Source organism: Setaria italica, chromosome IX (genome assembly GCF_000263155.2).
Source record: "Setaria italica strain Yugu1 chromosome IX, Setaria_italica_v2.0, whole genome shotgun sequence".
NCBI classification, from domain to species: Eukaryota; Viridiplantae; Streptophyta; class Magnoliopsida; order Poales; family Poaceae; genus Setaria; species Setaria italica.
In genome coordinates this window covers 1,130,400-1,142,011 of record NC_028458.1, presented here as the reverse complement: position 1 = coordinate 1,142,011, position 11,612 = coordinate 1,130,400, and the positions used below count along the sequence as shown (strand labels likewise).

General features: G+C 49.7%; 1 protein-coding gene across 1 annotated transcript; it reads left to right on the top strand.

Annotated features, from left to right (window-relative positions):
* The first annotated feature begins 281 nt into the window (after window positions 1-281).
* LOC101753228 lies at window positions 282-1,249 on the top strand. Its single transcript, XM_004981082.4, has one exon. The coding sequence runs from the start codon at window positions 438-440 to the stop codon at window positions 1,086-1,088; it is 651 nt and encodes a 216-aa protein (XP_004981139.1). The 5' UTR covers window positions 282-437; the 3' UTR covers window positions 1,089-1,249.
* Window positions 1,250-11,612: the final 10,363 nt, after the last annotated feature.

Here is an 11,612-nt window from a genome sequence, read left to right as displayed (position 1 = left end):
ACCTCTTCTCTCTCCTCCACATCAGCATTCAGCCAGCTTACAGCTCTTTATTATACTTGCTCTTAGCCCCATCAGTTTGGAATTTATTGCAAACTTGATGGTAATAACCTAATCAAGATGCTCCCCTGGTGATGCCTACAGCCCTCGGTCCTCGGATGACCCGGCGTCGGAGGAAGTAACTGCACCACCAACCGGCGTCCGGTGGAACAGCGTTCCCAACGGTCACCTTCCAGCTTCATTTCTCTATGCCCATTGGTTGCCGGGGGCTCCAGCCGCGCGATGACCTCGCCCTCCCAAGTCTTCGCCGTCCCCACCCTTTAACAGCAGCAATCCGCGACGCCCAAGGCGGAATACTGAACACTGTCAGCTGGCAGCTAGCCTCCCCCAACTCAGAGTCGTCGTCGTCAGAGGCTCAGATTCGCGCCCACCCGGCCACCATGGCGTTCTGGGAGCCCTGCTTCGGCAAGGACAACGAGTGCAGCAACTGCGACTGCGGCTGGAAGACATTCGCCATCTGGGCCGGCATCATCCTCGTCCTGTGCGCCGTCATCATCGTCCTCGTCATCGCCTTCGCCGTCAAGTTCCCGCCCAAGGCCACGGCCGACGACGCCGTGCTCTCGCGGTTCGCGCTGGCGCCGGGGAGCCCCGCGGCCAACTCCACCATCTCCTACAACATCACGGCCACGGTGTCGCTGCGGAACCCCAACATTCACCGGGCCATCGCCTACGGGCCCCTCGCTGTGTCCTTCTCCTTCAACGGCTCCCGCTTCGACGAGTCCGGCACCATCCCGGCCTTCGACCACAAGCCGCGCAAGACGGCCACGGTCCGCGTCACCGTCGGCGGCGTCGACAAGCCCGTCAAGCTCACCGCGGACGGCGTGAAGGAGTTCCGCAGCGACAACGACACGGGCAAGTTCGGCGTGGAGATGCGGCTGGACACCACGCTGCAGTACAAGGGGCGCAGCGCCAAGTGCCCGCTCGTCGTCGTCTGCCCGCTCCAGCTGCAGCTCGTCGACCCGGACGTCGCAGCCACCGCGTTTCAGAGGACCAAGTGCACCATCCTCAGGGCCAAGAAGTCCGGATGCTAGCTCGATTTCTTCTGCTGCCTTCCTGTGTAATTCTTCGAGAATTCTTTCTTTTCCCCCTGAGATTGTTGCTGTGTGTGCTTAATTGGAAGACTATTTGTTCGTAGCGGTGCGGAATTCGGTTTGATGTGTGATTTCCAAGGATTTACGTTGCCTTGTTGTGATTTTGACTAGAATTATTGAGCTCCAGCTGCGTGTTGGGACCTTAGGAAACTGGGGTTGACTCAGAATGAGGTGCAGTCAACTGAACGCTATCTCCCATAGGCCCTTGATGATCGGATATCCCGGGGAAAGGCGAAGAAGCCAGGACACAGACATCGGCGGCGAACGGTGAATGGAGCTCCGACTCTGACCACCGTGGTCCTCACCCGCTGTTGCTGCTGTGCGCTTGCATTGGGCGTTCGAGAACAGGGGGTTGGCTGCCTCTGTCCGACATGGCCTAGACTTTGTGTGTCTCTGACTGCTTCTGACACACCGTCAGCCTGGAGGATGAACACTTGAACAGGAGTATCAGTTTTGACACGTTTGGCCGTTTGTTCGTTGTCGAAAAGATGGCGGCGCACACTGCCGGATCCCAAGATTCTGGAGTTCTGAACCGAGAACCCAGCTGCTGGCCTGGCCGCAGCTCAGGTCAGCCGACCCACATCCAAGCGCTTGCAGGTGCAGTTGCAGAGCTCGAAACCATTGCCAGACGCCAGTTCTTGAACAAGCAGAAGAGCCAGCAGACGAGGAGGCCGGCGAATTGTTTACCGGTGAAGAAGAAGAAGAATCGAGGGTATCGTGAAAGTAAGAAATTTTTGGAAAGGACAGGGCCACACGACAGGCAGCTCAAAAGAGGAGGGCGAACGTGGTGGCACTACCAAAAGTTGGCACCAACCGTTAGGCTATTAGTTGGGAGCACATGATTAAGGAATCTAACGCTGTATCAAATATCAAGTCACGCATCGCTGTCAAACTAGACCGTTTTACTCAGCCTATTCGCTTCAGCTTATAAGCCGGCTGTGCAGTGTGTCTCAGGTTCTCAGCTACATCACCAGATATCCAGATTACTTTTTTTTTTAGGGGAGCACAGCAGGTAAGAAGCCGACTTAGAACATTTCTATTGATATGCGAGGTTGTGCATACATGATTTGAGAGTGCAGAGTGAAAGGAGTAGAGGAAAACTAGGCTATATTACATAAGTAACTACTCCGCAACTTGAGCTGTTGGCGGTGAAGGACGTTACGGACTCGATGTCCAGATTACTCGCTACAGGGAAAATCCTACATGTCATACATGCGACTGGAAATCATCTTTATGGTACATTCATGATAAGATTCAAACATATTTTTTCTTCTTCCTTGTGAAACAATTTCATTTTTAAGTACATTTTTTTGTATTCCAACATTCTGTTTTTCCTTGTAACACCTCGGGTGTTTAAGCATATCATTAAGTAATCATCAGCATCACATGAGCATTAGCATCTTCATCTGATCATTTCTTCACTAATCATTTTGAACTTCACCTTTAAAGTGCATTCTATTAAGGGTTTATGCAATTTTTGCATTTAAATAATAATAAAAAGTATAAACATGGAAAGTATGAAAATTATACTCAAATACAGTTGGGAATGTTAGATGAATCAAACTTGAGTCATGAACATGTCTGAATGTTGAAATAAATTCGAAACTCACATTTAAACCTTGGTAGCTTGGAAAGTGTGGAGCAATTCTATTTAGTCTTGTTTGACATACTCTTATAAGTAAATCCCCTAAACACTTCACCTTTGACCAACATGAAACTTGCTCTATAATGTGGTTAGTTTCATCTAGGTGTGTTGTGGTTGTGTGAAAATAATTTTACTCATTCAAAAACGTAGTCAAACTCTGTTCAAATCCACGAATTCAGTCTTCACTCAGATTTGGTTGTCTCCAAAACAGCTGAAACACACCTAAAAGACACTAGTTTTTCCCCACATTTTATATATGAATGTCTTCAAAATGCTTTCTTGAACTTGTAGCTCTATGCGCCAAAGTGACATGCACAGCTAGTTTGAACCTTGTACTCCTTATACTTGCTGAAAACTCACTTTTAAAGCTCCCAGGAAATTCAGTTAAATCATGTTTTCCCCAAACTTTGAGCCCCTTTAACTTCAAATACGTAGATTTTTAGTCCAATAACCTTTACTGAAAGTTGTAGGTGGATGTTCGATCTACAACTTTGCTATACATTATAAGTATAGGTTATTCACAAAGTTTGGGAGAATTCGTCAGTCGAAAATGGTCAGTTCAAACATACACGAACACTTAACTGAATCACTCAGTTCATTGGCTTGGTTCATTGTTCATGGCCGACCGTCAGGCGACAACATCGACACGCGGCGTCGATGTTCTGCCGGCGCGCCGTGGCAAGGACACGGTGACGTCCACGCGCCCCTTCCTCCACCACGCACTCCTCTCACCCTCTCCTTTCTCCTCAAACCGGCCGGCATTTTCCTTTCTTTCTCTTTCTTCTTCCTCTGGCAGACCAAGAAACGAAAGAACCGTGCCGGCGAGCAGTTCACCCGCCGGCCGATTCCTCCCAACTCCGGCTACCATTACCAAATAACCGCCGGCAGAACCTTGCCCCCACTCTCCTATACCCTCGCCACCTCCTCTCATCGCCGTCCATGGCTCCTCCGGCCGGGGATTGAAGAATCCCCGCCCGCCATTGCCGCCGGCCCCGAGCTCGGGCGCCGCCGGTGAACTCCCCCGTCCCGGCCACCTCTTCCCCAACCTACTGACAAAACGGAACCACGGTGAGACATATATGATGCAGACCCCGTTTCCCCATCTCCTCCGTCACCGTAGCCGCCGGATTTTGGCCGGAAACCGCCGCCCCGGTTCTGTAGCGCCTCCGCTCGTCGCCGGCAAGCTCCGGCCGGCGTCCGGCCACATCGAGAGGGTTTCACGTGCGGGAGCTCATGATAGGTGTAGTGGTCATGGCCCCCTCGCCGGAAACCTCACCGCCGGCGAGGTATTGCCGGTCAACGGCGTGGCCATTGGCCTTGTCCGGCCATGACCTGGCTGGGTCATGTTGACTGCAGGCCCAGTCTGTCAGTGGTTGTTTCGCTGGGAGGTAGACAGGATCCGGGTAGCTGACGTATTCCCTGGGAATTTTTATTAACTACGAATTTGATTAATGTAAATCTTGGCTCAAAAATTGTAAAATGCATAGAAAATCATATTAAAATGATAAAAATGTGAAACCAATTTGTCGAATCTTTTGTGACGTATACTATATGTGAAAATGATATATCTGTGAAATGACTCATTTGCCCCTGGTATAAATCCGTGTATGCATAATAGAGTTGTTTTATGTGTATACATATTTATGTTAATCCAAAAATTATGAAAACTTCACAGTAGAGTACTATGTTAATCCAAAAATTATGAAAACTTCACAGTAGAGTACTAGGGTAGAATATTAGTGTTGGCGCTAGAAATCGGTCAACCGAATCCCAGCGACCTCCCAGCGACCGACACACGACCCGGGAGAATCTGCTTAGCTCATGTTCGGGTGAATGCCCTGGTACGGTTCACGCGGCGTGCCAGCCAATCTGACCTGTTGATTGGCAAGGAAGGTTCACGCGGCGTGCCAGCCAATCTGACCTGTTGATTGGCAAGGAAGAATACGTGTCAGGTCCAGAAATCTCGATCGGCTAAGTTTCCGATCTCGAGAGAGTTTATCAGCGAATCGACCGATTTACTGTAATAATGAAATCGGCTATAAGATAGCCCGATTTCTGTAGCCTTGTAGACAGGAAATTGCTAAAGTATTCGGTACAAAGCTTATGATAACAACACTAGGAACAGATCTAATCGGCAATAGATGAATCTAACGATAGAAAATAAAGAAAGCCGATACTACCGATTCCTAGCTGGATAACTGGTGATAAAGACTAGAAAGACAGGAAAAAACCTATGAATCTAGTAAATATCGATAACTAGTGAATAAATCTAAATGAAACAATAGCGATACGCCCGAAGTTAAAGCTTAGATATTACTCGATAAACGGAACTTACAGAATCGGCCGGAGATCAAGATGATGCAGCCCTGCCAACCCGCACGAACTCGTGAGAAGAGAAAAGTAATGGCGAAGTCGCCTGCTCGAAAGTAAATACGAGGAAAAGGTAGCTTGTTGTATTGAATAGTTGATGATTACAGATTTACAAAGGTAGCTATTTATAGCCCTGTACAGATATCTTTTAAACCGACTAGAATTCTATCCTAACTTAAACAGAAAACGAATATCTACAAGCACGATTCGTGCTAGGTTGGTTACTTCACGCTTCGTGGGCTGATTTCCACCTCGTCCTTCTATTTCCTTCTAAGCCCATACAGGCCCAATTAGTCCACCCTCCTAATCGGCCGATTCCTTATCGGCAAAAGATCACCGATTGGGACTCTGGTATGTTTGACCTGAAGCAAAACAGAAGTCACCGGCCGATCTCTCACTGTAGCACCATTTGGCCGATTCCCAACTGTGCTTCTCCGATTCCCCTCTTCTTGGCGCCGATTCTATTAGTGACGAAATCTGGCGTCAACACATGCCCCCCAGTTTCGGAGTAAAACATAGTCTTTTACTTCGAAATTCTTTATAACTCCCCCTCCAAAACGGCCGCAGTGAAAATATCCTTCCGTTTCGCGGTCTTCCAGCTGATCATTGCAATTTTTCGAAACGGGCGCCCACGACAGCCACTACTTCCGAAAAACTCGAAGCGCCGGTGCGGTGAAAATTCCATTTTTACCCCCCCCTTCAGGCATCCTTTAAATAGCGCTTCACTCGCACCTCATCTTCAAACTCACGTCTCTTTTCCAGCGCGCGCGCCTTCTTCCTCTTTCGACATCTTTCCCTTGCCGCCGAAGCTTCCTAGCTCCGCCTCCTGCTACTTTTCTCTCTCTTCCTTCAATGGCAGCTCCTTCCGGCAGCTCTCCCGCGCGCGACGCCCCAGAAGTACCTCCGGTGGTGGTGGCGACAACCGTTGCTCCTTCCTCAGAAGAAGGAGCTTCATCGGAGATCCCAATGGCGATCCCCATCGTGGCCCCATCGTCCGCATCTGCTCCGGTGACAACGCCGATCACCCAGAACTTCATCCCAGAGGTAAATACCGAATCCTTTTCCTATCGGCAACAATATTTACCTTAGATCTGTTTCTTACTTTTCTACACTCCCCTTTCCTTTTTAGGCAGTTAGGCATCGAATTACCATTCACCTCACGGGAAATCCCGGCCTTATTTGTCTCGGTCCCATGGGAAACCCAGATCCAATAGATCTCATAAATTTGGAAACTGATAAGATACCCTTCAAACGGTCGGATATGAACTTAGATCACTGGCTAGGCACTTTTAGATCCTGGCCGAATGAAACCCCAGGTTGGAGGGAGTGGTACCAACGGGTAGCCGCGTCAAAGAGCGTCTCGTGGGAAGAACTCAAAATCGGCCAGTGCATCAACCTTTCCTTATCTCAGATGGAGAAAAATGAGCCGTTAGTGATGGCGGCTTCTTATTTTTGGTCTGATGCACTTAATGCATTCTTATTCGGGCACGGTCCCGTGACCCCCACACTGGCCGATGTGGTCTTGTTGACCGGCCTTGACATATCCTCCCCGGATACACCCTTCCGCCTTTTGACCACAACTTCACATCGGCTGGACACAAGGGGAATCGGCGGATGGAAGGGTTTCATCAGAAGTAATAAGAGGACCGGGACTGTTGAGAATAGGGAGCACACAGCTTTCCTGATGATGTGGCTAGAAAAACGCTTCTTTTGCGGAAGAGCCACCGGCCCAACAACCAACACCCAAGCCTTAGCTGAAGCACTATCCAGAGGAAACCATGTCCCCCTCGGGAAACATCTGCTAGGGGCCGTGTACCATATGCTTCATCAAATCGGCACAAGACTATCCAACGGAGAGCCGATCGGCAATCAAGGCGGGCCTTGGTGGTTCGTCAATCTGTGGCTGAACCTTTACATGAGCAGAATCACCCAGCAGCCGATGGACCACATGACGTTCCCCAATATCGAATCAGCGGAGGACCCTACCGAACGTCCCCGATGCATGTCCTTTGGCGAAGCGGTGCAGCTTTTCCGGGTTGCGCATATTCTGCTACAAAGGTAGCCGAGTACTTTCGATGCTTCTACAATGGATTTAATGAAGACGCAACCACTTGGTTTCCATATCAGCGAGACGACCCGATCTTTGAACTCCCCACTTGCTTCAATTTGGCTTCTGGCCGATTTGATGAAGATCTCTATGAAGAATTGATCAAGCCAGGACTCCTGCCAGCCAACTTCTTCTCGGGGAAGGATGCCCCTACGTACGAATTTTACAACCCCTCCACTGCAGCACGTCAATTCGGCATGGGTCAGCTGTCGATTCAAGTATACTTTGCTGGCCGGATCAAGTTTACAGATGAGCTCACATTTGGTCTGGATTACAGTCAGTTGCGAGACTGAATTCCGGACTCCAGCACAATTAACTTGAACGACTGGCTAGTAGCTCCATTTGCTGTCCAGCCGTTCAAACTCTGGTGGGCCGATTGGAAGCAATTTCTTTTCTGCAACTCGGCATCAGCATATTGCAGCCTTCTGGACCCGGCCAACATCGACCCGAACGCCGAGGTACTTCACTTAGCCGATTTTATTCCTCTTAACATGATTGAGTACTAATAATTTTATTACCTCTTCAGGCTGAGAACCGGACTCCTCCAACACACAGCCGCAGCGGACGGCTAATAGAGAGTCATCCATATACTACTTATCCTCTTATCGGCTATGACGCCCCGTCTGTTGACGTGATTGCTGGCCGATCGAAGCAAGTTCATAAGAGGACCACCAAGAAGACCAGTCGCCGAGTCCGGGCTCGTACGGAATCGGCGGATCCTCCTGTGCTCGTATCGGCAGAAACTTCGGCCGCACCACCTTCTCAGGTCATTCAAGGTGCCGATACTCAAGCCATCACGCAAGCTGGGGTGGCCATCGCATCGTTGCTGTTGGAAGCTATACAGGTAAACTTGAGCTTTACTGCCCCCGATTGTTATTCTGATATTAACCCTTCTTAACCTTAGACCACACAGAGCACCCCTATGGAAGTACAACAATCGGCAGCAACTCAACCAACCATCGACGCGCCCCCGCCCCCATCCGTTGAGGTATAGTACTTATCTTACCGATTTCCCTCGGGTATTTGCGTAATGTACTTATTCAATCCTCTGACACAGGCCATCAGCACACCGAGCGCTCCTCGACCACCGATCTCTTCTCAGGGAGCTGGTCCAAGCACCGCACCGATTATCGTGGAGTCTTCTTCATCCGATGAGCCCATGGCGCAGGCTCCTGAGCAAGGCATGACGGCTTCGCAAGTGCAGCATGAGGAAATTCGCTTCAAAATGGTAAGTTTCTGTCTCGGCTTCCACCCAGCCGATTTGCTCTTACTCCCCGCCGATTTATCCTTTCTCTTTATTTTCTCCAGGAACAAGACACCCCCGACAACAGCCTCTTTTCCTTTGCGGTTGCCCTTTCCGATGACGAAGAAGTCGCTTCCCGCCAAGTCGCCCTGAGCTCCGTTCCTGATGACGTCCGAGCTAAACTTTCCAATATCCGATCCCTCCTTCAGGGGGACATCGGCCGATTGGTAGAAGATGCTTCGCCGATTCGGCAGCTCTTCAGTGATGTCAGCGGACTAGTACCAGAGGAGGCGGAGGAGGCCCTGGCGCCGGCGGCCTTCATCGAGTCCATGAGGATCCCAGTCTTCAGGGCCCTTCGTCATATGGCCGATCGCGCAAAACTGGCCAAGACTCGCGAAGATGAAAACGCTTTCAAGCGTCAGGCTCAAGAGGCGCATCGGCGTATCCATGTTCTAGAAGATTCCCGCCCAGCGATCATCGGTGAGATAGACCGCCTCAAACGTCGGAGGGCGGAACTTGCCAAGGAGATGGAGCAAGTGACTAAGGCAATCAGTGCCGAAGAGAACAAACTCCAAGAGATGCCCTCTGTTATTGCCGATTTGACACGGGAGAGGCAGCGCCTTGCTCATGAGGCCCTGAGACTCCATTGCAGCGCATCAGAGGTCCCTGGATCGGCGGAAGAAGACCAACGGGTGCTTGACTCTGCCGATCAGATCCGGCGTCGGGCCATCACGGCTATCGATACCCTTCTGGGTAATCTGTAAAACACTGACCGTTTTGTACGAATATTTACTATCTTCTTTGACCATCCCTCGCAACGCCCTTTCTATTTATTGCCTTTCTTATTACCGATGGGACGTGGCCTTACCAGATTTCCACGTATTTTTTCCATAAATACCGACCTCGGCGCTTACTCCCGATAGCACCAATCTTGGCTTTCGGTTTACTTCTCTTCCTCCTCTCGTCCGTGCGACCCTCTGTCATGGCTTCGTCATCTTCTTCTTCTGTTAACCAGGTGAAGTCCTGACCTCTACCTTCCCTTAGATCCTAGGAAGAGAATATTCCTTCTTATTCCTTCTTTGTTTCAACCTCAACGTCTTAGCCCCGAGCTCGTGCGCGCCATTGAGTGCATTCACTTCGAGGACCCGTTGTCGTCGGAGGACAAGGCGCTGATCCTGGCTCACCGAGAGGAACTCCAAGACCATGTTACTGCGGAAGCTCGTGTGGTCTTGGATTTCGTGGTGAGCAAAAGTAATCGCCGATCTCCAACCGTCAGGGGCCATCATCGTGACGATCTTGAAGATGACGTCGCCACGGCGGCCCGCACGATCTTGGACTTCGTGGAGAGGAACGGCAGCCAGCGAGCTCCCACCGACAGGAACCGTCTGCTTCCTCGGCCTGTCGTCCTCGCGGCGGCAGGGGCTTCGCGCCTCCGTGTCATGAACGAGTTGGAGCGGAACGGGAAGGCCTCCAAGAAGAAGAATAACTAGTTTGTTTTTCGTATCTGTTGTTCTAAGGGCGACTAATGTTTCGTCGGCCATGTAACCCGTCGCCCGTACCGAATGAATGTAATCGGCCGATCCGGTCGACTATGTGTTTGAACCGATTTGTATCGGCTATGCGTGATCGTGTCACGGTCAATTTCTTACGCTCCGACCCATATACTGGGGTAGTATCTTTTTAAGTACCTTCCGTTTAGAGCTCTAGTAAATTCTTCTCCTTCTATTGTTTCCAAAATGTAAGCATTTCCTGGAGCGCATCTGCCGATTTTGTACGGTCCTTCCCAGGTAGGGGACCATTTTCCGAATTTAGGATCTTTCGACCCGATCGGCAATACTAACTTCCATACCAAGTCCCCGGGGGAGAATTGTTTGACTTTGACCTTCTTATCGTACCACCTGGCTACTCTCTTTTTATTTTCTTCAATGCTTATCAGAGCCCTCAATCGTTGGCCAGCTAAATCGTCAAGTTCTCTTTTCATAAGTGACGAGTAATCATCGGCCGTCAACTGGTCCTGGAGAGAAATACGTCTTGATCCCGCTCTCGATTCCCATGGTAGTACTGCATCGTGACCGTACACCAACTGGTAGGGAGACATCTTGGTAGCCCCATGATAAGCCATCCTGTATGCCCACAGGGCCTCAGTCAAACATAAATGCCACTTCTTTGGCTGTTTTTCAATTTTTCTTTTGATCAATTTGATTATTCCTTTATTGGAGGATTCTGCTTGACCATTGGCTTGGGCGTAATATGGAGAAGAATTTAACAATTTGATTCCCATATCGGTCGTAAATTCCTCAAATTCTCCCGATGTGAACATTGTTCCTTGATCGGTTGTTATAGTTTGAGAGATACCGAATCGGTAGACGATGTGATCCCTTACGAAATCAGCCATGATAGCCGATGTCACTGCTCTTAACGGGATGGCCTCTACCCATTTGGTGAAGTAATCAGTAGCCACCAGAATAAATTTGTGCCCCTTACTTGACGGTGGGTAAATTTGGCCAATAAGGTCTATTCCCCATCCCCTGAACGGCCATGGCTTGATAATGGGATTCATGGCCGATGCGGGTGCACGCTGGACATTTCCGAACTTTTGACACTCCTGACAACCCTTATAATATTTGAAACAGTCTTCAAGGATCGTCGGCCAATAGTACCCGTTGTTCCTGATCATCCACTTCATCTTGTGTGCCGATTGGTGTGCTCCACATACCCCTTCATGGATTTCTCCCATTAGAGTCTTGGCCTCTTCTGTTCCAAGGCATTTGAGAAGGACTCCGTCAATCGTTCTGTAGAATAGATCATCTTCGAGCAGTACGTATTTGGTGGCATGAAAACGTACTCGTCGCTCCACCTTTTTAGACGGATCCTTCAGGTAGTCGGCAATTTCTTTACGCCAGTCATCGGCCGCGAGTTCTAGAGCCATAGTGCCTAGAATTGGCCGATACCCAGATGCATGCTGGGTGAGTTTGTTGGCATCTTCGTTGCGGTTTCTTGGGATGTGCTCGATTACTGCCGATCGGAACTCTTTCAAGAGCTGTAAGCATTCTTCGTAAAAAATTCTTAATACGTCATCTTTGCATTCAGACCTTCCGG

Excerpts from the sequence above, each read along its gene's own strand:
- LOC101753228 (XM_004981082.4), top strand. The coding sequence starts at position 438 with ATGGCGTTCTGGGAGCCCTGCTTCGGCAAGGACAACGAGTGCAGCAAC.